General features: G+C 40.7%; 1 protein-coding gene and 1 long non-coding RNA gene across 7 annotated transcripts in view; one reads left to right on the top strand and one right to left on the bottom strand.

The window, feature by feature from the left end:
- Nucleotides 1-1,234: 1,234 nt before the first annotated feature.
- On the top strand, nucleotides 1,235-7,543 carry LOC141370008 (uncharacterized). Its single transcript, XR_012373658.1, has 2 exons — nucleotides 1,235-1,373; nucleotides 7,067-7,543. It is a non-coding gene; the product is annotated as an uncharacterized lncRNA (long non-coding RNA).
- USP3 (ubiquitin specific peptidase 3) overlaps nucleotides 3,272-27,443 on the bottom strand; it is a 104,361-nt gene continuing 80,189 nt past the window's right edge. For all 6 annotated transcript variants that reach the window (XM_073877163.1, XM_073877162.1, XM_025884321.2 and 3 more), the window contains 4 exons: nucleotides 8,541-8,659; nucleotides 7,362-7,475; nucleotides 7,156-7,223; nucleotides 3,272-4,896 (listed from right to left, as the gene is read on the bottom strand). In XM_073877163.1, the coding sequence (XP_073733264.1) occupies nucleotides 4,731-4,896; nucleotides 7,156-7,223; nucleotides 7,362-7,475; nucleotides 8,541-8,659 (467 nt within the window). In that variant the 3' untranslated portion in view covers nucleotides 3,272-4,730. The remainder of the gene's footprint in view (nucleotides 4,897-7,155; nucleotides 7,224-7,361; nucleotides 7,476-8,540; nucleotides 8,660-27,443) is intronic.

The raw sequence follows: 27,443 nt of genomic DNA, 5'->3' as shown, positions 1-27,443 counted from the left end.
TCTGCTTCGCCAGGGAACACCACCCAAGTGGTTACCTTTGTTCATTCCCCCATTTGTTGGAATTAGAAAGAATTGGAAAGAAAGAAATACTTTGCGTGCAGTTGTGTGGAGTCAGGCGGATGAAGCAGCTGTGTTGGACCCTCTTCTGGAACTAAGGCTTGGTCGTTCCTGGTGCAGCTTTGCCTTTAAAAGCACAACGGAGCTCAGGAAAGAGCTATTCTAGCCAAATCCGAGACACCAGGCTCCAGGTCCTGGTGCTTGGTTACCCCAGCAATGCCAAGGGGAAGGGGTGTCTTGTCTTACAAACAACATACACCAAGAAACAGCTAAAGGATGCAGTTCTTAGGGAAAGGGTAACTAGCTACTGCTAATACCGCAGACTAATTATTTTAATGGTTTGCCACGGCTGACAGCTGACGCCCCTCTCTGGCTTTCATTGCACTCACCCAAAGGGGGCACCGCACAAAGCCTTATCTCCTTTTCCTCGCAAATCCTATCTAAACCAGTACTCTTCAGTGGGCTGGCCTCTGGAAACGGACAGTTCTTTCAGCTTCATAAAAGGCTGGCCACTGGGCCGTCCTCGTGGCCCGTCGAGGCTTCCCCACGGAGTCGTGCATGCTGCCGGCGGGGGTGGGAAGCACTCCAGGATGCAGGGAGGGTCTGGGCCGTCAGGGTGGCGTGGACAGCACAGGGCACGGCTCCCTTGGCCCCACCGCCACCGCACAGCCCCTCACCAGCTGCCAGGAGGAGGCTGCCGCGAGGAGCGGGCTGGATGGGGCCTGGAGGCAAAACCATTTGCCTGTTTTCAGAGACTGAGAGGAGCAGGCAAATAACAGAAAAACGATCGGTGTGGGCAGAGGGCGGTGGTTTTTCTGTTTGCAGGGGACGACGGGGGCAGAGAGGTCGTATATAGGAGCGTACTGAAAAGCAGAAACTATTTTTTAACAGTGGCACTTAACTTGCACGTCTTACTTTAAAAAGGTGACCAATGTCCTTTGCTCAGAGCCCCCAGCGCCAGTTCCTCAGGGCGGGGTCTAGCTCTGCAGGAGGCAAGCGGGCCTCGTTTTATAGGACGAGCCGGCAGAGGGGAGGCAGGACGCTCTCACTGGCCTCCGCGTGCACGGGCCGCGGGTCCAGCACCTCAGCGCAGGCGCGAGCGCAGCCCACCGGCTTCCCGCCGCCGCCCGGCCCTCCGGCCGCCTCAGCCCTGCCGCATACACGCCGGCGGCCCTGCGTTGGGCGGGCGCTGACCGACCGGGCGGTCCCCTGAGCAAGTACCGCGACACTGACGTGGCTCCCCTGAAAGCGGTTCAGAAATAATAGTCAAGAGGAAAGAGACCAGAACTTTAATACTTTTATCCATAAAAGTTCAGGTTGGTGAAGCAGAGAAGGGTTGTGATTACAACGTAAATGAAATCAGTCACTTGCACCGTTAATCCTCTCGCATCATACAAACTAGGCTTTCGTGGCGGGCGAGTACATGAGACACAGCACTGGCGGGGCGGGGGGGGGGTCTGGAGTCCATGGTGCTCAGAGCGGAGGGAGGCGTTACACCAGCGAGGCGGGGCGGAGACCTCGCCCACAGCCCGGCCCCGCGGGCCCGTTCCTGCGGCTGCACCCCAGTGTCCCGGGCCCCATGCCCCGGCCACAGGAACAGACTGCTCCTGAGCCTTTTCAGGGCCCAAGTGACGAGGCCACGTCAGCGACAGGGTGTGTGAGGGAGTTGAGGGAACGCTGGGGCCTGAGGGGGAAGAAATAAATCTAAATAAACTTAATGTACACTAAACCACTGGAAGAGAGGTTTGGCTTTTAGGAAATAAATGTCCCCAACCCCAGAAACCAAGCTGCTGAGTAGGTTCCCCAGGTGAGATACACATTTAACACTTAACCAGGGCCTGTACACTTGACTGGTTTAATTCTATTACATATGTCATCTCTAGACACTGAGTAGAATACAGTGGATAAGCAAAGGTTTCTCCACCATGGAGAGAGATTTGTGTTGCCACAAACTGTTTCCATCACCCACCTGTGTGGGAGGACTTCTGAGGAAGTGTTCTTGTTCCAGGGAGCCATGGGACAGAGCGAGGCACCACCTGCGCCACGGCCCCTGCGCGAGAAGCCACACGCGCAGAGACAGCACGGCACAGTGGGAAAGCCCTGAAGAGCACACCAAGATCAGCTTTTTAAAATAGGTGTGATAAGGCTACACAGTTAAATTTTTTAAGTACAAACAGGCACGTTTACATCACTGGCGTTCAAATGCACAATTCAAATGGATCCAATCACTTTTCCAAGGGAGCGTTCGTAATGTCATTCAAACATTTCTGCTTCAGTAAAATCAAGCAATAAAAACACTCCAGAAATTCAAAGAGGAGATGTGTCCATCCCTCAAGCCAACAGCGCTGCCTGTCTGAGGACCACTTTCCCCAACAAAGTGGTCTGGCTGTCGCGAAGTTCCTTTTGGTATAAAAAGACCGTTTTTCTCCACCAATATCCACACTGCCCAAGGCTATAATGCTGCAGTCCTCTAGTGGGCCCCCTCGGAGAGACAAAGGAAGTGCAAATGTTAGAAGTCCCAGCTGTATGCCTTCTAAGTAAAAGAAGCTGGATTCACAGGCGATACCAAACAGATCAAAGAAGAGGCACATTCCACATTCAATTTTATGTGGTGTTAATGTACTAATATATTAGGTCAAATGTGCAACTTTCACTGTTGTAGATCAAAAGGTTAAATACCACAATCTCTTATGGTTCAACTTCATGTAATTTAGCACTGTAAACTATTTTAAATACATGTTTCCCTCTTAATTATCTCCTGGACTCTGTGTCTAAGTTGCAAGACCTAAACACGACAGCAAAGCTTTCTTCTCCGGAGTGAAAATGCAGACCAGCGCTGTCCAAGAGCCCTACACAACGACAGAGCAGCCCTGGGCCCAAGCATTCTCTGCCACAAGCGGCTGCTGAGCCCTTGAAATGTAGCTAGTGGGACTGAAGAACTGGGTTTTAAACTTAATTTTCATTAAAACCTCAATAACCACATGTGACCAGTGACTGCCATACCAGATAGTGCAGGTTTAGCTGTAACTGCAGTTTGTTCCAGGCCATGTTAAAGTGTTTAGCAGCTGATTTCTGCCCTGAGAAAAATACAGGATTTATCTAGCGAATATTAAAATGGAAATGGAGCCACATCTGCTCCTGCAACTTCAAACATCCGACCCAGGAAGACAGCCATCAGATTATTCATGCACTTAAAACAAAAACAAAAACAAACTTGGCTTTTTTCTTTTAATAGGAGAAACAAGATTACCAAAAATTTTGGCTGACTGGCTTAATATGAAAGACATTCTACCCCTTGTAACAACTTGTAGAGAACAGAAGAAACGGACTGGAGTAAGATGCGCTGACAGCAGTGCACGGTCCTGTGCTAGAGCCTAGTGGGGAGTGTGTGTTTTCTCTCTCTCTCCCTTCTCTCCAGTCTGTAAGCACTGCCACCCCCACCCCCCACCCCATCAAGACTGGCCTGGACCACTTGCAGAATCAGTTACCTTCCTTAGATGGAATTCTGGTTCCAGATTTCAATTTGAGTTCAATCCTAATAGTGCCTATACCTATTATTCTTGAAAATTTTGAAACAAAGACAACTAAAGAACAAACTATTCAGTGAATATTTTTAGTTTGCTCTATCAGGATAGACCAGTGAGAGCTGTTAAAAACCAAAGTAGCAAAGACTCAGATTTCCTTCTATAGAAGCAGACCCCATAGTGTTACCTGAAGTATAGGTGAAGGTCAGAATCCACTCTGGAGGTCGGCATCTCGACCTCAGATGGCCAAGCAAGAAATAAGACAGAAGTGGACATGTAGTTATTCCCAGCACGAGAGCCAGTGGGGTAACTAGATGCTGGTTTGAAAGGCAAAAAGAAGCTATGGTTTCCTCCCCCTGGATAACATCTACACCGTGTAGCGGAGTCTGAGATTTTTACACACTCAAAGTGTTTGGTCATCTTTGGACTCTTCTGTACTCCTAGCTCCATGAGCACAAACACACAAGCAAAAAATATCCCCAGAACAAAACAAAAACTCAAAAGGAGTAATTCTTGAATTTGCAGTAGAGGTACAACTGAACCAACAAATTTATTTAGTTAGTGCTGATAAACAGCAGCCTGGAGAGATACCAGGAGCAGCAATTACCTGGCCTGCTTAATGATGCCCTCCCACTTCTCTTTTACAATCAAAAGGAACGATTACTGAGCAGCGAAATCCTGTGGGTCACAAATGATGTGCACACATGATCCTGGCTTTCCAGTCAACCTGGTCTCCGTGACAGCTGTGAAGGGCAGCAGACCGTTAGGCTGCTCTTCACAATCAGGAACACCTCCTGCTTGCAACATGCGAGAGTAACAAAGCATTGATGTAAGTGTGCCTCAAAGTGAGAACTGAAAACATTAATATAAAAAAAGTCAAATAGAACTAAGTTCTTGAAACTACATATAAAAACAATTATTACAACTAAAGCAGCAAATCAAAATATCTGCTGAGGTTTTCTGGTAGAACTAAAAAAACAAATTAGTTGGTGCCCATGTTCAATACATCACTACCACTGACAAAATAAAACTAAACCCAAAATAGGAAATTGAAAAGTGCATAATGAAATTAAATCTTGGATCAAGTATTTACGGAAAATTGGAAATGTTTGTCCGGTATACTTGACAAATAATGATTTAAAGGAGGTATTAAAGTTTATCTGATCCAGCTTTGGCCTGGCGTTCCACATAGAAAAGGATGTAGGCCTTTGCTTTCACAACGGTGTCTTCATCAGTCAGTGTTACAGTACTGTCATTGAAATGGAACCAGCGACCTTCATGAGTTGCATACGCTGTGTAATGTCCAGAACCAACCCTGTAAGGGAAAGTAAAAAAAATGAAAGAAAAGGGCCACAGAAATAACAAAAGGATATGCGCAGTCATAGAATTTGTTAGATATATAATAAATTATAAGTACTGTAATAGAGAATACACCCTAGAGACTTGTGGTTTAAGATGGCTGATTGAGCTCAGGTGTTTACGTTCCTCAAAATCCACTGAAATGACCAGGAATATACTGACATTGGAAATACAGGGAAAAGTGCCATCGAATGACCAGAAACTGAAGATTTTCTACAACACACAAAGCATTGTTCACATGGCACTGGGTTAATGGAGAAACCCAAGACCTAAGCACTCTTGCCCTAACAAGCATAGGTCAAGGTCTAGGGAAACCTGGACTACTGAAGAACAGATTTCCATCACAGCCTGGAAAAAACCTGAGCTTGAGAAAGTACTCTGCCTCCAGGGAAGTGCCCTCCCTGTACTGTGGCCGGCAAGCGCTTTTCTTTTTTTTTGTTTTTAAAGATTTTATTTATTTGAGAGCGGGCATGGGAAGGGGGAGGGTCAGAGGGAGAAGCAAACTCCCCACTGAGCAGGGAGCCAGATGCGGGACTCGATCCCAGGACTCCAGGATCATGACCTGAGCTGAAGGCAGTCGCTCAACCAACTGAGCCACCCAGGTGCCCCCGCAAGTGCTTTTCTGTTAGCATGACCCAGCCACTCACCCACGGAGCCCTAGAGTCAGCGCTCCCAGCAGGAGAAAAGCCTTAGGTAGAATGGACACCCTACAAGTGCTAGGAAAACCCTTACCATTTACCAATAATGATCAATCTCATCATTTATTATGACTCTGAATAAACAGCCCCAAATCATCAAAACCCGGGGTGCAGGGGGTGTGGATGGTATGAAAGAGAAGTTCTGGGAAGAACAAGTAAAGCATTAACCACTAACAAATTTAATGCAGAAAACCAAAGAGCTTTAAAATTCTAATACCGATGGTTTCAAAAAGAGACTGCAACCATAAAACAAGAATGTTCCTATTATGAAAGGAAGTTATCAGAAAAATGGGATTGCCACAGTATTAAACATTTCACAGAGGAGCTTATCTTCAATTTGGATACAGATGAAATCCAAATTGGTGATTTGGAAAAATAGGCCATGGCAGTCTTCAGAAACACAGAGATGGAAATCATTGAACAGTGGTTAAAATGTGTGAAAGAACCAGAAAATTCACTATATAGGAGGTCCCCCTCATCCTTGGCTTTGCTTTCCAGTTTAGTTACCCACAGTCAGCTGCGGTCCAGAAGATGATCCTCCTTGTAACATCTCATCAAAAGGTCAACAGAAGCTAACACTACCACAATTATAATTAATCAGTATTAAATATAACTGTAAACTAAACTATCATAGGTACATATGTATAAGAAAAACTAAAGTGTATATATAGAATTTGGTTCCATCTGCAGTTTCAGGCATCCACCGGGGGTCTTGGAATGTATTCGTACAGATGGGAGGGGGGCTGCCGTACGTGTAATATCGGTTCCAAAAAGTAGAAAAGGGCGGGGAACAAACACTATTTCCAGGAGCCAAAGACACTGACGAAGAGGATCCCTATCAACCACCAAGCCAGGAATACATTTACTGTAATTTCTTAAATCCAAAGACAGGATCCTGTAACCATCTAATGAGGAAAAAAAGTTGCCTATAAAGGGATGAGACTCAGACTGGTAGTAGACCTGGCCCTTGTAACTATGAATGATGAAGTCCAGGGAGCAATGTCTACAGAGCTGTGAGGGAAAAGGGTTTTCAACATGGATAGGGTTTTGTCCACGTTGGAAGGTAAAATAGCGAATCTCAAGAAATCAGAAGGTATAAACTAATACAAATTTTCAGAAAAACAAAAATTCAATAAAAATGAATCTTTAAAATAGATGACATGAAGTAAGTTCCAAATAATTTCCCATTTTTCCCCAATTTAAATGTCATCTGACAAAGGAAACAGAAAAACTTTGGAGTAAAGACTACTCAGGATTTTGTGGACAAACAGCTTAGGTTCTGAATGCTGAACTCAAATGAACTGTTCTCCATTTTGCTTTCATGTGCCTTCCTCCTTCACAACATCCTTTCAAGAATATTCTTTCACACCAAGATGGAAAGAAAACTCTACTTCACTCACTTTAATGTATCTGAATTCTTTTTTTTAGGGAGATGAGGGAGAATTATCCAGAGTGGTGTGAAACTGCTGGTCTTTACCGTGCGTTTCCCAAGCACGAGAAGCCACTGACACACTTACCCGGAACCATGGTGCACCACCACAGCGGCAAGGTCGTAAAGGCAGTGCTCTGGGCCTCTGTTCTCAGGCTACAGAAAAAGGGAGAAGACATCCCAGGACTGAGTTAGCAGCAGTGCTCAGTGACATCCTATCTCCTACCTCAATGTGAAGACTTGATTTGACTGAAGAGCCATCTTTCACTATCTAACAAAGATAACTGATCTTACCTCTAGCAAGTAGCATTTCATGTCCAGGCCTCTCAGGGGAAATTCTACATAGGTATCAACTTTGTTTCTTAAATATGCAGTCCAATGAAATCGTTTCAAATGTAAGCATAGCACCTGGATGAGAGACAAATCAGACAAAGATTATAAACAATTTACATTTCAATAAAATTAGCTACTTGGTACTAATGTCTCTCAATATTTTAGGTGGCCTATCAGTTTATCTTTTGAAACCTGATGGTACTTTCTTCCACATTGTGATGTTGTGATTTATAATATAACCCCTGAAACTAGTATTACAGTGCATGTTAACGAACTGGAATTAAAATAAAAACTAAATATATATATAAAATATATATATATAAATAAATAGGTCTTCACCCCCTGTCCTAACAGATCTCCTAAACCCTTAGAATTTCCTAAATGATCGCCATAAAGGTGTCTTTGTTATGTTAATGAGGTGACTTTCAGACCACACCTAAGGATAGGGGCTGGTTGGGGGGGGGGTGCAACACCCAACCCTGTGATTAGAGTTGGAACTTTTAGTCTCCCCAGTCTCCCCGCCCCCCACCCCAACTCCAGGGAGGGGAAAGGGGCTGGGAGTTCAACAACTGCCAACAGCCAGTGAGTTACTCAGTCAAGCCTATGTAATGAAGCCGCCATAAAAATCCAAAATGAGGGGTTTAGAGAGCTTCCAGATGGGGAACCAGAACAGTTCGAGGCCCGTGCCAGGCCCAAACTCCACAAAGGCAGAAGCTCCTCTGTTCAGGACTCTGCCCTACCTATCTCCTCATACGTATCTGTAGTCTGTTGGTCAGAAGCATAAAGTAACAAGCTGGGCTTGTGACTGGCTTCTGAAGCGGAGGCAGTCTTGGGGGACTGAGACCTGACCCTGTGGAATCTGATCGCTGTCTCCGGGTAGACATGTCAGAGTTGCAGGGAATTGTAGGACGCCCCGCTGTTGCTCAGTGGTCGTGTGGTGGGAAACCACCTTCCACACGCTGGAAACTGTGATCAGGACATGTTAATTATGCATTCTCAAAGGGTTTCTTTACCTTTCACTAGCAACTCGAGAGACCAATAGAGAGAACACAGGCTAAAGTTATAAAAATGATTTGTCTTCTCATCAATCAAACATTTTTCCTCTCAAAACTGCATTATAATTTGAAACTCAGTCCTTACCTTGGGTAGTTTTTGAATCCAAAACTTTTTAGTGGATTTTTGTTTCTTTTTGCATTTGTGGCACATATATAACTCTGTCTCATCAAGTTCTTCTAAGTCAGTGAAACTGCGAAGACAATCTAAAACCAAATTGATTTGGGCAGCATTAAAACGGGAGGCCTTCTACAGAGGCAATACGCTGTAGAAAACAGACTGTGAACTTTGAAGCTGGACAACTCTGGCTCCAATCTCAGCGTTATTAACTCAGTGACCTTGGAAAAAAGTCAGCCTTTCTCAGTTGCAAAATGGAGACCAAAAAACAAACAAAAACAAAACCAAAACCTACTCTGAAGCACTGTTGTGAGGAAAATACTGTGTGTCAAGTGCCTGGCATCATGTCTGACATCTGGTAACTATCACTTAATGACAGGTGGTACTGCTGGGTTTGGTGCTATTAATGAAGAAATCTTCTGGATACTTTTGCTAAAAATGGTTTCCTTAATTAAAAAAAAAATCAAGGTTTGAGCAGCAATCTTCTCTCAATATCTTACCTTATAGAGGACAAAGCCCCCAAGTTCATAAAGTCAGGTTTAGAGCAAACATTTTCACAGTCACAATTTATTAAAAAATAAACATAGATGACAGAAGGCTATATTACCAACCTTCCTACGATACCTCCAGGGAATCCTTTGTTCCAGGCTCTATTCTCAGTCCCCTGGACAAACCACAGATAAATTTTTTTAAAGGCTTAATTGTGTAATCTGGGGTTTGGTAAACTGCGGCCCCAAGCCAAATCCAGCCACCTGGTTTTGTAAATAAAGTTTTCTTGAACACAGACACGCCCACTGATTTATATATCCTCTGTGGCTGCTTGTATACAAGAGCAGAGCCGAAGAGTTGGGACGCAGACCTTACATGCGGTAATACCTAAAGTATTTACTATCTGGCCCCTTATAAAGAGTTTGCCAACGCCTGTTGCAATCAGTAAGGTATGTATTGTTCTGTAGAGAAACAGTAATATTCCTTTTAGAGAAGAGTATGAATGCCTATGTACCCAGCACTCAAAGAAATGGATTCTCTTCAGTACTTGAGGAGCCAAACTTTATGTGAATGGCATCCCCTACAGTTGTGCAGTGAGCAACCTGAGCAGCCAGGTGTGGGAGCCCTGTTAGGAGTTTCCTGTATTTTCCCAGTAATAGACCCCATCTTTCCCTCTAGAAGTAGACATTATCCTGAATTTTGTGTTAATCATCTTTTTGCTTGCCTTTATAGACCACATACATTATGCATCTTTAAACAGTATAATGTTTAGTTTGAAAAGTTGGGTAGCAAGCACTAAACCTAGCTGTATGAGGAAAAGCACCACTGTCTCTGTACTCAGAGTTTTCAGGTCATAGTCCACCTTGGCTCCCAAGAGAAGAGGATAAGAAAGAGCCTGGTGGCACAGGCCCATGTGGGGCACGGGGGAACCATGCATTCTTTGTGGAGTTGTGTGTTTTGTTTTGTTTGAGGTATAATTGGCACATAACATACTAATTTCAGCTATAGAACATTCAATATTTGTATCTGTTGTGACATCACCACAATAAGTCTAATTAACATCCATTAAAATTTTTTTCCTGTGATGAGAAATTTTTATTATCTTAGCAACTTTATTTTTTAAAGATTTTATTTATTTATTTGACAGAGACACAGCAAGAGAGGGAACACAAGCAGGGGGAGTGGGAGAGGGAGAAGCAGGCTTCCTGCTGAGCAGGGAGCCCGACGTGGGGCTCGATCCCAGGATCCTGGAACCATGACCTGAGCTGAAGGCAGACGCTTAACGACTGAGCCACCCAGGCGCGCCACTATCTTAGCAACTTTTAAATATACAATACAGTATTAACTATAGTCACCATGCTATATTATTACATCCCCATGACTTATTTATAACTGCAAGTTTCTACTTTTTGACCCCTTTCACATATTTTGCCCACTTCCCATCCCGCACCTCTGGTAACTACCAATTTATTTTCTGCAACTATGAACTTGGTGTGGAGTTTTTTAGATTCCACATATAAATGAGATCATATGGTATTTGTCTTTCTCTGACTTTAACTTAGCATAATGCCCTCAAGTTCCATCCATTTTGTTCTAAATGGCAAGATTTCATTCTTTATGGCTGAATAATATTTCATTATATAAACATTGTCTTTATCCATTCGTCCAACAGTTGCTTCTTTATCTTGATTATTGTAAATAATGCTGCATGAACATAGGGATCATATATCTTTTCAAGTTAGTATTTTCATTTTCTTTGGAAAAACACCCAGAAGTGGAACTGTTGGATCATAGGGTAGTTCTACTTTAATTTTTTTAACATTTTTTTATTGAAGTTCAATTAATTAACATATAATGTATTACTGGTTTCATAGGTACAGGCCTGTGATTCATTAGTCTTGTATAATACCCAGTGCTCATTACATCACAGGTCTTCCTTAATGTCCATCAGCCAGCTACCCCCATCCCTCCACCCCTCTTCCCTCCAGCAACCCTGTTTGTTTCCTGTGATTAAGAGTCTCTTATGGTTTGTCTCCCTCTCTGGTTTCATCTTGTTTTATTTTTTCCTCTCTTCCCCTATGATCCTCTGTTTTGTTTCTTAAATTCCACATCAGTGAGATCATTTGGTAATTGTCTTTCTCTGATTGACTTATTTTGCTTAGCATAATACCCCCTAGTTCCATCCACGTCATTGCAAATGGCTAGATTTCATTTTTTGATGGCTGCATCATAATCCATCATACACATACATCACATCTTCTTTATCCATTCATCTGTCGATGGACATCTGGGCTCTTTCCATAGTTTGGCTATTGTGGACACTATTGTGGACTTTGCTGCTATAAACATTGGGGTGCAGGTGCCCCTTCAGATCACTACGTTTGTATCTTTGAGGTAAATATTAGTGCAACTGCTGGGTCGTAGGGTAGCTCTATTTTCTTGAGGAATCCCCACACAGTTTTCCACAGTGGCTGCACCAATTTACATTCCAACAGTGCATGAGAGTTCCATTTTCTCCACATCCTCCCTAACGCTTGTTATTTCTTACATTTTTGATAAGAGCCATTTTAACAGTTGTGAAGTGATAGCTCATTGTGGTTTGATTTGCATTTCCCTGATGAGTGATGTAGAGCATCTTTTCATTTACCTGTTGGCTATCTGTATGTCATCTTTGGAAAGATGTCTATCAGGATTTTCTCCCTTTTTTTAAAATGGAACTGGTTGTTGTTTTGCTTTTGCTACTGAGTTGTATGGGTTCTTTATACATTCTGGATATTAACCCCTTAACAAACACTATTTGCAAATATTTTCTCCCATTCAGTAATTTGCCTTCTCACTTTATTCTCTTTGCTGTACAGAGGCTTTTTGGTTTGAAGTAATCCCTCGTATTTAATTTTGCTTTTGTTGCCTTTGCTTTTGGAGACAGATTCAAAAAGTCACTGCCAAGACCTATGTCAAAGAGTTTACTACCTACGTTTTCTTCTCGGACCTTCATGGTTTCAGGTCCTAGGTTCCAGTCTTCAATCCATTTTGAGTTAACTTTTGTGTATGGTGTAAGAAAGTAGTCTACTTTCACTCCTTTGCATGTGGCTGTTCAGTTTTCCCAACATCATTTGTTGACGAGACTATCCTTTCCCCTTGAATATTCTTGGCTTTGTTGTAAATTGACCATGTATGTGTGGTTTATTTCTGGGCTCTCTATTCTGTTCCATTGATATGTCTGTTTCTACGCCAAAACCATACTGTTGTGACTACTATGGCTTTGTAATTTAGTTTAAAATCAAGGCGTGTGACGCCTCTGGCTTTTTCTTCTTCTTTTTTTTTTTTTTTTTTTTAAAGATTTTATGTATTTATTTGAAAGAGAGACAGCGAGAGAGGGAACACAAGCAGGGGGAGTGGGAGAGGGAGAAGCAGGCTTCCCACTGAGCAGGGAGCCCGATGTGGGGCTCCATCCCAGGACCCTGGGATCATGACCTGAGCTGAAGGCAGACCCTTAATGCCTGAGCCACCCAGGCGCACCATGGCTTTGTTCTTTCTCAAGATTTCTTTGCCTATTTGGGGTCTTTTGTGATTCCATACAAAGCTTAGTATTGTTCGTTCTACTTCTATGAAAAATACCATTGGAATTTTGATGGGGATTGCATTGACTCTGTAGATTGCTTAGGGTAGTGTGAATAACATTAATTCTTCCATGGGCATGGTATATCTTTCCATTTATTTGTGTCATCTTTAATTTCTTTCTTCATTGCCTTACAGTTTTCAGTGTATAGGTCCTTTACCTCAGTTAAATTTATTTCTGGGTATTCTTTTTGATGCAATTGTAAAAGGGATTATTTTAATTTCTCTGATAGTTCATTATTAGTGTATAAAAATGCAATAGATTTTTGTATTTTGATTTTGATCCTGCAACTTTACTGAATAATTTTTTTGAAGGAATGTTAAGGGTTTCTATATATAATATCATGTCATCTGTAAATAGTGACAGTTTTATTTCTTCCTTTCCAATTTAGGTGCCTTTTTTTTTCCTTGCCTAATTGCTCTGGTGAGGATTTTTAATACCTTACTGAATAAAAGTGTTGAAAGTGGGCATCCCTGTTTTATAACTTATCTCTGAGGAAAAGCTTTCAGCTTTTCACCGTTGAGTATATTAACTGTGGGCTTGTCATATATGGCCTTTACTATGTTGAGGAAGGTACCCTCTATACCCTGAGTTTTTATCATAAATGGGTATTGGGGCATGTGGATGGCTCAGCTGGCTAAGCATCCAACTCTTAATTTCAGCTCAGGTCTTGATCTCAGGGTCTTGAGATTGGGCCTTGTGTCATGCTCTCTGCTGGGTGTGGAGCCTGCTTGAGATTCTCTCTCTTCCTTTGCCCCTCCCCCACCTATCCTTGTGCTCTCTAAAAATAATAATAAGTGGGTATTGAATTTTGTCAAATGCTTTTTATGCATCTACTGAGATAATTATATTTTTATCCCTGATTTTGTTAATGTGGTGTATAACACTGATTTATAGATGTTGAACCATCCCTGCATCCCTGGAATAAATCCTGCTTGATTATGGTGTATGATCCCTTAATGTACAGTTGACCCTTGAACAACATGGGGGTTTCAGGGCACCAACCCGTATGCAGCTGAAAATTCATGTATACCTTCTGACTATCTCAAAATTTAACACTGACAGCCTACTGTTGACCAGAACTCTAATGATAACAGTCAATTAACATACATTTTGTATATTATATGTATTATATACTGTACTCCTCTAGTAAAGTAAGATAAAAGAAAAATGTTATTTAAAAAAATCACAAAGAAGAGGTACCTGGGTGGCTCAGCCAGTTAAGCATCTGACTCTTGGTTTCAGCTCAGGTCATGATCTCAGGGTCATGGGATTGAGCCCTGAATTGGGCTCTGTGCTCAGCGTGGAGTCTGCTCGAGATTCTCTCTCTCCTTCCCCCCACTTGCACACTTGTGCTCTCTAAAATAAATAAATAATCTTGGGGAAAAAAATCACAAGGAAGAGAAAATATAATACTGTACTGTATTAATTGAAACAATTCACATGTAAGTGGACATGTGTAGTTCAAACCCATGTTGTTGAAGGGTCAACAATATTGTTGAATTCAGTTTGCTAATATTTTATTGAGGATTTCTGCATCTGTGTTAATCAGGAATATCAGCCTGTAATTTGCTTTTGTTATGGTCCCCTTGTCTAGTTTAGTATCAGGGCAATTGCAGAATGGCCTTGTAAAATGAGTTTAAAAGTGTTCTTTCTTCTTCTATTTTTTGGAAGAGTCTGAGAATTGGTATGAATTCGTTGCATGTTTCGTAGATTTCATCACTGAAGTTGTATAGTCCCAGACATCTGTTTGTTGGGAGATTCACGATTACTGATTCAATCTCCTTACTAGTAATCAGTCTGTTCATATTTTCTGTTTCTTCATAATTCAGTCTTGGTAGGTTGTATATTTCTAGGAATTTATCCATTTTTTCTAGGTCTCCAGTTTGTCAGTGTGTAACTGTTCACAGTAGTCTCTTAAGATCCTTTGTATTTCTGTGGCATCAGTTGTAATGTCCCCACTTTCCTTTCTGATTTTGAGTCCTGTCTTTGTTTCAATGAGAATGGCTAAAGGTTTGCTGATTTTTATCTTTTCAAAGAACCAGCTATTTTGCTGATCTTTTCTATTGTCTTTTTAGTCTCATTTATTTCCACTCCAATCTTTATTTCCCTCCTCCTTCTAACTTTGCGCTTTGTTCTTTTTCTCATTCCTTAAGGTGTAAAGTTAGGTTTATTCAAGATTTTCCATGTTTCTCAAAGTAGGTATTTATTGCTATGAACTTCCCTCCTAGAACTGCTTTTGCTGTATCCCTTAAGTTTTGGTACGTTGTGTTTCCAGTTTCATTTTCACAAGGCTTTTTTACTTATTTTTTTTAAGATTTTATTTGAGAGTGTGTGATAGAGAGCGTGAGCAGGGGAGAGGGGCAGAGGGAGAGGGAGAAGCAGGCTCCCTGCTGAGCAAGGAGCCCGATGTGGGGTTTGATCCCAGGACCCTGGGATCATGACCCGAGCTGAAGGCAGACACCTAACGACTGAACCACCCAGGCACCCCCGCAAGGCATTTTTAAAATTTCTCTTTGACCCGTTGGTTGTTCAGTAGCATGTCATTTAATCTCCACGTATTTGTAGATTTTCCAGTTTTCTTCTCATAGCTGATGTCTAGTTTCATACCACTGTGGTCAGAAAAAATGTCTGATGTGGTTTCAGTCCTCTTAAAGGTATGAAGACTTCTTTTGTGGCCTAACAAATGATCTACCCTGAAGAATGTTCCATGTGCACTTGAGAAGAATGTATTCTTTTGCTTTTGGATGAGACACATTGTATATATCTGTTAAGTCCATCTGGTCTAATGTGTCATTTAAGGCCACATTTCCTTACTGATTTTCTGTCTGGATGATCTATCCACTGATGCAAGTTGGGCATGAAAATCCCCCTGTAACTGTAATACAACATTATTACAATGTTATTGACTATATTCCCTATGCCATATTTTTCATCTCCACAATTTACCTTATAACAGGGAGTTTATGCCTCTTAATCCCTTTTATCTGTTTCACCCATCTCCCTATGCCCCTCCCCTATGGTAACCACCAGTTTAATCTCTATATTTAAGAACCTTTTGTTTTTTAGATTCTACTTCTATGTAAAATTATATGACTTTTGTCTTTCTCTGACTTATTTCCCTTAGCATAACACTAAGTCCATCCATGTTGTCCCAAATGGCAAGATCTCATTCTTCTTTCTAGCTGAGTAATATGCTAATTGTATGTATCTATCCCATCTTCTTTATCCTTTCATATATTGATAGACACTTGGGCTGCTTCCATATTCTGGCTACTGCAAATAATGCTGCAGTAAACACAGGGGTGCAGATATCTTTTGAATTAGTGTTTTCATTTTCTTTGGGTAAATACCCAGTAGTGGAATTACTGGATCATATGGTATTTCTGTATTTAAATTTTTTGAGGAATCTCCATACTGTTTACCCCAGTGGTTACACCAATTTTACATTCCCACCTACAGTGCACTAGGATTCCCTTCTTTCCCACATCCTTGCCAACACTTGGTATTTCTTGTCCGATACTAGCCATCCTGACAGGTGTAAGGTGGTATTTCACTTGGTTTTGATTTGCATTGCCCTGACGACTAGTGATGTTGAGTATCTTTTCATATGTCTAGCCATCTGTATGCCATCTTTGAAGAAATGTCTATTCAAGTCCTCTGCCTATTTAATCAGATTTTTTGGCATCAAGTTGTATATGTTTTTTATATACTTTGGATATTAACCCCTTATGGGATATATCATTTGCAAATACCTCCTCTTATTCAGTAGGTTGCCTTGTTTTGCTGATGGTTTCCTTTGCTGTACAGATTTATTTTTATTGGTGTAGTCCTAAGAGTGTATTTTTGCTTTTGCTTCCCGCCTGAGGAGACCTATCCATAAATATGTTGCAAAGGGTGAGGTCCAAGAGATTATTGTATTTTCTTTCAGGAATTTTATGGTTACAGGTCTCACATTTAGGTCTTTAATCCATTTTGAGTTTGTTTTTGTGTATGGTGTAAGAAAGTGGTCCAATTTCATTCTTTTGCAAGTAGATGTCCAATTTTCCCAACACCATTTATTGAAAAGATTATCTTCAGTGTATATGCTTGCCTCCTTTGTTATTAATTGACCATATAGGGGTGGATTTATTTCTGGGCTCTCTATGCTGTTCCATTGACCTGTATGTCTATTTTTGTTTTGATTAGTATAGCTTTGTATTATATCTTGAAATCTGGGATTGTGATACCTCTGCTTTGTTCTTTTCTCATGATTGCTTTAGCAATCTTTTGCACTTTCATATAAATTTTAGGATTGTTCTACTTCTGTGAAAAATATCATTGGTATTCTGACAGAGGTTGAATTTGTAGATTGCTTTGGGTAGTATGGACATTGTAACAATCTTCCAACCCATGAGCATGGTATATCGTTCCATTTCTTTGTGTCATGTTCTATTTCTTTCATCAGAGTATACATCTTTCACCTCCTTGGTTAAATTTATTCCTAGGTATTTTATTCTTTTTGCTGCAACAGTAAATGGGATTGTTTTCTTTCTGCCACTTCGTTATTAGTTTTTTTTTGGTGGAGTCTTTAGGGTTTTCTATATATGCTATACAAATAGTGACAGTTTTACTTCTTCCTTACCAATTTGGATGCCTTTTTTCTTGTCTGATTGCTGCAGTTAGGACTTCCAGTACTATGTTAAATAAAAATGGTGAGTGGACATCCTTGTCTTCTTCCTGATATTAGAGGAAAGGTGCTCAATTTTTCACTATTATGATGTTAGCTGTGGGTTTTTATCATGAATGGATGCATTTTGTTAAAGCTTTTTCTGCATCTATTGAGATGATCATATGGTTTTTATCCTTTCTCTTGTTAATGTGATATATCACACTGATTGATTTGTGAACAGCAAACCACCTTTGCATCCCTGGAATAAATCCTACTTAATTGTGGTGATGTGTGAGTGTGTGTGTGTGTGTGTGAATGATTTTTTAAAATGTATTTTTTTTCAAAGATTTTGTCAGAGCACAAGCAGGGGGAGCAGCAGGCTCCCTGCTGAGCAAGGAGCCTGATGCGGGGCTCGATCCCAGGCCCCTGGGATCATGACCTGAGCCAAAGGCAGATGCTTAACCAACTGAGCTATCCAGACATCCTAAAATGCATTGTTGAATTCAGTTTGCTACTACTTTGTTCAGTATTTTTGCAGATATGTTCATCAGAGATACTGACCTGTCATTGGTTTTGGGGTGGTTGTTTTTTTTTTTTTGTAGTGTCTTTGTCTGGTTTTGTTATCAAGGTAATGCTGGCTTGTAGGATGAATTTGGAAGTTTTCCTCCATATTCTATTTTTTGGGATAGTTTGAGAAAAACAGGTACTAACTCTTCTTTAAATGTTTGATAGAATTTACCTGTGAAGTCATCTGGTCATGGACTTTTGTTCGTTTTTTGATTACTAATTCAATTTCATTACTAGTAATTGGTCTGTTCAAATTTTCTATTTCTTCCTGGTTCAGTTTTGGAAGATTATATGTTTCCAGGAATTTATCCCTTTCTTCTAGGTTCTTCAGTTTGTTGCATGTAATTTTTTTTATAATCTCTTATAATCCTTTATATTTCTGTGCTGTCAATTGTTACTTGCGTCCTTCATTTCTAGTTTTTACTGGAGTCCTCTCTTTTTCTTGATGAGTCTGGCTAAAGGTTTATCAATTTTCTTTATCTTTTCAAAGAACCAGCTTAGTTTCATTGATCTTTTCTATTTTTTAAAAAATGTCCTTCCTGGGGCGCCTGGGTGGCTCAGTTGGTTAAGCGACTGCCTTCGGCTCAGGTCATGATCCCGGAGTCCCGGGATCGAGTCCCACATCGGGCTCCCTGCTCAGCAGGGAGTCTGCTTCTCCCTCTGACCCTCTTCCCCTCTCGTGCTATCTCTCATTCTCTCTCTCTCAAATAAATAAAATCTTTAAAAAAATAAAATAAAAATAAAAATTAAAAATGTCCTACTAGTTTTGGGCTTCATTTGTTCTTTAAGCTCCTTTAGATATAAAGTTAGGTTGAGATTTCTCCTTTCTTGAGGTATGCCTGTATCACTATTAACTGCCCTCTTAGAGCTGCTTTTGCTGAGTCCCAAAGATTTTGGATCTTTGTGTTTTAATTTTCACGTTTCCATGTATTTTCTGATTTCTTTGATTTTTTTCATTGACCAAGTGTTGTTTAGTGACATGTTGTTTCACCTTCATCTGTGTTTTATCCAGATTTTTTCTTGTAATGAATTTGTAGTTTCGTATCATTGTGTGCAGAAAAGATACTGGATATGATTTTTTTTAAAAAGAATTTATTTGAGACAGAGTACAAGTGGGGGGGGGCAGAGGGAGAAGCAGGCTCCCCGCTGAGCAGGAACCCCGACGTGGGGCTCAATCCCAGGACCCTGGAATCATGACCTAAGCCGAAGGCAGATGCTTAACGACTGAGCCACCGAGGCGCCCCTCCACTTGATATGATTTTAATAGACTTGTTCTGTGGTCTTACGTGACCTATCCTGGAGAATGTTCCATGTGAACTTGAAAAGAATGTGCATTCTGTTTTTTAGGGGGAGATGTTCTATATATATCTATTATGTCCATCTGGTCCAATGTGTCATTCAAAGCCACTGTTTCTTTATTGATTTTCTGTCTGACTTATCCATTGATGTAAGTGGGGTGTCAAAGTCCCCTATTATTGTATTGCTGTCAATTTCTCCTTTTATGTCTTTTAATATTTGCTTTATGTATTTAGATGCTATTTGGGGTGCACAGATATTTACAACTGTTTTATCCTCTTGTGGCATTGGATCCCTTTATGTAGTGCCCTTCTTTGTCTCTTGCTAGTCTTTTAAAGTCTATTTTGTCTGATATAAGTATTGCTACCTGGGTTGTTTTTGGTTTTTGAGGTTTTTTTTTTTCCATTTGTATGGTACATGTTTTTGCATCCCATCACTTTCAGTCTGTGTCTTTAGGTTTGAAGCGACTCTCTTGCAGGCAGCACATAGTTGGATCTTTTTTTTCCCTATCCATTCCATCACCCTATATTTTTTTTGATCATTTAGTCCATTTACATTTAAAGTAACCATGTACTTCTTGCCATTTTGTGAACTGTTTACTGGTTGTTTTTGTAGTGCTCTGTTCCTTTCCTGTTCTCTTGCTCTTCTTCCTTGTAGCTTGATGGCTTTCTTTAGTGTGATGGTTGGATTCCTTTCTTTTTAATTTTTGATTTGTGGCTACCATTGGGTTCATGTACAACATCTTATGTGTTTAGCAGTCTATATTAAGTTGATGGTCCTTAAGTTCAAACACATTCTAAAAGCACTACATTTTTACTCCCCCTCCATATTTTAAGTATATATCATATTTTGCATCTTTTTTTTATCCCTTGACTGATTTTTGTGGATAAAAGCTATTTTGCTACTTTTGCATTTTAACCTCCATTAGTAATTAATCTACTACCTTTATATTTGCTTTTACCTGTAAATTTTTTTCATTCATGATTTTCTTCTAGTTATGGCCCTTTTTTTCCACTTAACTAATTCCCTTTAACATATCTTATAAGGCTGCTTTCAAGGTGATGAAGTCCTTTAACTTTTGTCTGGGAAACTCTTTATCTCTCCTTTTATTCGGAATGATTACCTTGCTGGGTAAAGTATTCTTGGTTTGTAGCGTTTTTTTTCCTTTCAGCACTTTGAATATATCTTGCCATTTTCTTCTGCCCTACAGTTTCTGCTGAAAGATCAGCTGATAGCCCTATGGGGTTTCCCTTGCATATAACTGTATATTCTTTTCCATTTCTACTTTTAAAATTCTCTATCGTTACTGTTTGCCATTTTAATTACTATGTGTCTTGGTGTGGACCAACTTGGGTTCATCTTGTTAGGAGCTCTCTGCTTCCTGGACCTGGCTATCTGTTTCTCTCCCCAGATTAGGGAAGTTTTTAGCTATTTCTTCAAATAAGTTTTCTGCTTCCTTCTCTCTCTTCTCCCTCTGAGATCTCCATAATGTGATGTTAGTATGCTTGATGTCACTGAGGTTCCTTAACCTATTCTCATTATTTTCCTTTCTTTTTCCTTCCCTATTTAGATTGGTTGCTTTCCACTCCCCTGTCTTCCAGATCACTGATCTCCTGGATCCTCTAATCTGTTGATTCCCTCTAAGTGTATTTTTTAAAAGATTTTATTTATTTTTGAGAGAGAGACAGCAAGCACGAGCAGTGGGGGGGGGGTGGTCAGAGGGAGAGGGAGAAGCTGACTCCCCGCTGAGCAGGGAGCTGGATGCGGGCTCCATCCCAGTACCCTGAGATCATGACCCAAGCCAAAGGCAGCCAACTGCCTGAGCGATGCAGGCGCCCTCTAGTGTATTTTTATTTCAGTTATTGAATTCTTCAGCTCTCTCTGGTTTTTATATTTTCTATCTTTAAGTTGTCACTGAGTTCATCCACTCTTTTCTCAAGTCCAGTGAGTATCTTTATGACCATTACTTTCAATTCTTTATTAGGTACACTGCTGATTACCATTTTATTTCACTTTTACTGTGATTTTGTCTTGTTCATTCATTTGGGACATCTCTCTCTCTACTACGTTTTGTAACTGTTTCTATCAGGTCAGCTACATCTCCTGGCCTTGAAAGTGGTGGCCTTGTGTAAAGAGGTCTGTGGTGCTCTGCAGCACGGCATCCCTCTCAGGTCACCAGAACCAGGCACTCCAAGGGAGCCCTCTATGTGGGCCACATGTGACCTACTATCGTGGGTAAGCTCCAACAGTCTTCAGCCGAGGGAGCTGCAATGACCCACTTTGCTTGCTGTAGATGCACTGCTCAGAGTTTGGTCCCGATGCCATTGAGATACCTGTCTGAGGCCACCCTGGACTCACTGTAGGGTGAAACCCACATTCAGCCTAGCTGCTTGCAATTAGCCTCTGCCACAGCTGTGGGGGCACAGAATGGCAGATTTTGCTCCATGCCTTTTTGAGAAGCTTAAACTTAAAGGGTAACCACCCCGTGGTTCCAAACTGATTTATGCATAAGATAATGCAGTTCTCCCCTTTTTCTGTGAGGCCATGTAATAAACCAAAATACAAGAGAAGATATGAAAGGCTCATTAGACAATTCATAACCAAGCCATAGAAGCTGAACCTGGTTTTTCAAACGTTCAATTTAAAAATGGTGGTCCCAGCTGCCTCTAAGAGCCATCTTGTATTCTCACACCCCTCTGTTGCTGCAGCAGGCTCAGGAGCCCCGTCTGCTGCTGTGCCCTCAGTGAGGCAGCCTCACTGTCACAGCTGCATCAGAAGCTGAGAAGACTGTTGTGTCCATGGGCAGCCTCTGAGAGTTTTAATAAACATTATAAACCCTAGTTGGATTAGTAAAGAACTACCCACATAGTCATCTCCATATGGATTTTAAAAGCTTCTTTTTAGCTCTCCCTAAAATTAATGCCTATTTGTAATGACTTGTATGGGTTAAAACAGTAACAACCGAGAATAATTCTAAATTTCCAACTGCTGTCTTTAAAAAAAAAAAAAAAACTTTTAAATCAGGTTTTAAATAAAAATATCCTTGAGGCACCTGGATAGCTCAGTCAGTTAAGCATCTGACTCTTGATCTCAGCTCAGGTTTTGATCTCAGGGTCCTGAGTTCAAGCCCCAAGTTGGGCTCCACCCTGGGGGTGGAGCTTACTTAAATAAAAAAAATAGTCCTTAACCATGGTATTGCCAGATAGTACACTTAGGAGGGATGTTTATTTTCCTCTTTGTACTCTTCTGAATTTTCCCTAAATTCTACAATGAATATACAAACTTTCTTATGTCCTTCAATTTTTATTATTGAAACATACATGCACACAGTTACTTCTTAAAGACGAAGACTGCCTAGGTACAGCCTTTTCTTGACATTCACAGATTTGACACCTGCCATTTTAACTATCTGAAGTCTGAATGACCCTAAGATGTATTACAGTTTAATCCTCTGCAGCAGCATGAAACTACTAGCTACCCAGCATTCACATCTCACAAAGCTTTGTTGTTCTCCACTTACCTTCACACCTCCCATCTGAGGAAGCTGCTTAAACTTTTTTCATTTGTACTTTATTGAATTTCATGAGAAAAAAAAAATGCCATGATGGTTTTTGAAACTCCTAAGATTCTCAAGGGTTTCAGGGCATATATTTCACAAGTGTCAGTCTTCCACATTATATAAACTGTTAAATACATCCCTATGGAGAGCAGGGAATAAAACTGGTTTGTTGATGTTATTAAATCCTTTTTATGCACTATATAAATTTAACTTATAGCAAAGCAGTAATTGGGAAGTATGTATAAATTAATCCACGTTTTGTTTTACTCCCCCAAAGCAAATATACAATTATAAAGGTAATACAATAGGTTAAAAAATTCAAACAACATAAAAGAGCAGGAAAAAGGAAGTCACAGTTCACTTTCTTCTGGAATCCTCACCCCTAAGAAATCACTCTGAACAGATGGAGTATGTTGCTCAAGACTTTAATGCACATATGAATGTTTTTTATTTTACACAAATGGAGTCATTCTATAGACACAGTTCCATGGACAGTGTTTCACTCCACAGTATTTTGTAGCTATCTTTCTGTGGCCTGGCTATTGATCAACTTTATCTTTCTTAATTACTAAACAGTATTATTTATTAAACCAGTGCCCTACTGGTGGGCATGTAAATTGTTTCTGATCTCTGCAATAATAAAGAATGCTTCAATGAACATCTTTTACAGGGGTTACTGTCCACGTTCACAAGTAAAATTACAACGTCTAAGGAAATGCTCATTAAAAGTGGTAATCACTGTCCTCCCAAACTACCAATTTATACTAACACCAATATGTGAGAGTGCCTGCTCCCCAAAACCTGTACTAACAATGGATATTACCTTTGTCATGTTGACTAATTCTGCTCTACCTATACTTTCTTGAATGTATAGGTAAATGTTAAATCGACCATTTGCATTTCTCTTATTCATATACTTTACCAAGTACTCTTTTTCATATGTCCTCTCCTTTTCTACTTTAACCTTAATTATGCAGTTAAATTTAGGAAATTTTTTTCCTGAGTTCTGGTCTTGGTGAAAGATCTCCCCTACAAGTTCAAAATGATGTTTGCCTATAGTGTCCTATGGTTAAATTCATATTAAATCTTGAAACCTCAAATTTCAGAAAAGATGGGAGTTAGGGATGAAATTGTTTTCCCAAATTTTCATTTTCACTATTGACTTTTTTCTCCACTGATTTGAAATTTTTTCTTTGCTATATAATAAATCCCCATATACACCTTTCTGTACCAGGACCTGCTAAATTAGTACACATGGGACATTTCCTACCTTATCTCTATCCTGCTTCCTCATTTTTTTTTAAAGATTTTTATTTATTTTAGAAAGAGAGTATGAGAGGGGGGAGGGTGAGAGGGATACGCAGACTCCCCGCCAAGCAGGGAGCCCGATGTGGGACTCGATCCAGGACTCCAGGATCATGACCTGAGCCAAAGGCAGTCGCTTAACCAACTGAGCCACCCAGGCACCCCTGCTTTCTCATTTTCATTTTAAAAACTTTTTAGCTTAATTTCTTTCTGCTGGGGCACCTGGGTGGCTCAGTCAGGTCTGCCTTCAGCTCAGGTCATGATCACAGGGTCTGGGATCGAGTCTCCCCACCCCCCCCAACACATTGAGCTCCCTGCTCTCAGTGGGAAGTCTGCTTCTCCCTCCCCATCCAACCCTCCCCCTGTTCATGTGCGCTCTCTCTCAAATAAAATCTTTAAAAAAAAATTTCTTCTTAGGAATTTTTGAGCAAATTAGAGTAAATTTAGGAAGTAATTTGGGGGAAAACGGACATCTCTATATTATTGGTCTCCCTAGCCAAGTATATGACATGGCTCTGTTAATTCAGGCTTTTTATCTGTTCTAATACGAAGTTTTATAATTTTCTTCATCTAGTTCTTATATATTTCTCAATAAATTTATTTTTAAGATTTTACTGCTACTGTGATTAGGATCTTTTGCTATGTGTAGTAAAGCAATTGGGTTTTTTTGCCTATTTTTTATTGGGCTGCATAACTAAACTTTTTAGCTCCAAGTTTAGAACTTATCAAAATAATACCTGTATTTAATTTTGTTTAAATCGAGAGCTTTCAGAAAAGCAGGTCTCCTGCCCAGTGCTCTGTCTCCTGCCTTGTCTCTCAGCAGCAGGACTCCTGACTGCTCCCACACTGTAATGGAAAATCCTAGTGCTTCACTGTTAACTACGGTGATCACTGATAGCTTTTTTTTTTTTTAAGATTTTATTTATTTAGGGGCGCCTGGGTGGCTCAGTTGGTTAAGCAACTGCCTTCGGCTCAGGTCATGATCCTGGAGTCCCGGGATCGAGTCCCACATCGGGCTCCCTGCTTGGCGGGGAGTCTGCTTCTCCCTCTGACCCTCTTCCCTCTCGTGCTCTCTATCTCTCACTCTCTCTCTCTCAAATAAATAAATAAATAAATAATCTTTAAAAAAAAAAAGATTTTATTTATTTGACAGAGACACAGCGAGAGAGGGAACACAAGCAGGGGGAGGGGGAGTGGGAGAAGCAGAAGCAGGCTTCCCACTGAGCAGGGAGCCCGATGGGGCTGAAGGCCCAAGGACTAAGCTATCTGGTGCCCCAGATAGCTTTTGATAGATAATCTCCATCAAGTTAACTTTCTATTCCTAGCTTAATAAGAGCTAATCAAAGGGCTTTTTTCCTCCTCCTTTTAATCAGTAATGGATTTGAAATTTTATCAAAACCATTTTTATCTTCTCCCATTTATTTTCTAGTATTACATCTGCAGGGGCCCAGGGCAGGCCGCCCCAAGATGGGCCACTTTGACATGAACATTATTTTGAGTTAAAGCAAACAAAACCCAGCAGGTTCAGGAAAAGCTCTTACCTCCTCTTCAACTGCCTGCTTATACCAGGAAGAGATTCCTCTTTACCTAAGAAACTTCTCTGCCTGTTTGTTTTCCAAACATCTCTTCTCACCTTCCTGCTAATAGTCTTTCTCCCCTTTGTTTCCTCAGACCCATACCCGTCTCCTTGGCTCATAGAAGCCTCATGTTGCCTGTCTTTGGAATCTCATGTCTGTGTGGATTCCTCGTACATACAAAACTAAATCTGATTTTCTATCTTGAATCAATTTGGTTCTTCGTCCAGCAAAAAGACCTTGAAGGGCAGAGGAAATTCTTCAACAGTTGACATAGTCAGCAGGATACTTTAACTTGCTGGACATGACTGCAACTGAAGTCCTTGGGACATCTGACATACAGCCAGCAAAAGGTAGATTTCTTACCCTGTCAACCTCCCAGAATCTCTATCTGCAGAGTCCAAAAGAGTAGGAGTGGTGAGAGTCCTTTCTCTTTCTTGCTACGTTTAAATTGGCAGGAGAAAATATTTGTGGAACCTACCTCCTTGGGGTTAGTTATTAAATTGATTAAATTGTCTCTGGTTAAATTTGGTAGAGTTCATTTCTTCCCAGAGATAGTCATTTGTCATATGCACTTTGTGCACATAAAAGGTAAAGACTGTTGCTAGGGGACATCTTGGAAGCTAAAGCCCCCAAACTGGTGGACACAGATCAAGCACTTAAAAGCTACTAGAGCGCTCACCACCTCAAGACTCTCATGAAAGCTAAGTTGGTCACGGAACAGGTTAGATTGACACTAATTCACTTACTATCCTCAACCAAACTTCCTTGCAACAAGGTACACTGCTAAACAACACACAGTCCCCAATTCTGCAGCATATCTCTTGCATTTTCATGGGAGACCAGAGACCCCATTTTCACCATCCTTCCTGCCTATGCAATGAAGGCCTTTGCTTTCTTAAACTAATTTTGGGAGCAAACTTACAGGCCATAGGGGCCATCATCTATGTCCTCTTTGGATGCCTCTTCCATCTCTGGTTCAGCCATTAAAAGACTTATTGGTTGGAGTTGCTATGAACAGATTATTCATCAATGGTCTTTAAATTGCTTATATTGAAAAACATTCTGTATAGAGAGCTCTCAATTGTCTTACAACAGCATGCCTTAGGGACTCCCTTGATAAGATGGAACGGAAGACTAAAAAATAAATGTCTACCTCTAAAGTAAAATTCCGTTAAAATGTGGGCTCATCTGGTCTGCCTTCAGCTCAGGTTAGGTTCCCAGAGTCCTAGGATTGAGCCCCAGGTCCGACTCCCTGCTCAGCGGGGAGCCTGCTTCTGCCTCTCCCACTCCCCTTGCTTGTGTTCCTGCTCTCGCTCTCTCTCTCTCTCTGTCAAATAAATAAATAAAATCTTTAAAAAAAACTAGAAATAATAAGGGAAACAATTCCCTATGCAAGGAAACAAAGTGTTTTTAGTAGAAAAGGGTATGAGGAACAGAAATACATTTTTTGTTAAGGGAAAAGAAAATAATTTTGTACTAAAATGAAACTGGTTTTTTGAAGAGAGGAAAACTCTGAACAAGAGCTGAATGTTAAAAATAAAGTTCCAAGAGCTAAGATGTCCATCGACAGATGAATGGATAAAGATGATGTGGTATATATACACAATGGAATATTATGCAGCCATCAAAAGGAATGAGAGCTTGCCATTTGCAACGACGTGAATGGAACTGGAGAGTTATGCTGAGTGAAATAAGTCAATGAGAGAAAGACATGTATCATATGACCTCACTGATATGAGGAATTCTTAATCTCAGGAAACAAACTGAGGGTTGCTGGAGTGGTGGGGGGACGGAGGGATGGGGTGGCTGG

The sequence above is a fragment of the Callorhinus ursinus genome, unplaced genomic scaffold (assembly GCF_003265705.2).
Source record: "Callorhinus ursinus isolate GAN/ISIS: 27379988/994484 unplaced genomic scaffold, GSC_fseal_2.0 scaffold25, whole genome shotgun sequence".
NCBI lineage: Eukaryota > Metazoa > Chordata > Mammalia > Carnivora > Otariidae > Callorhinus > Callorhinus ursinus.
This window is presented reverse-complemented; position numbering and strand designations above follow the sequence as displayed.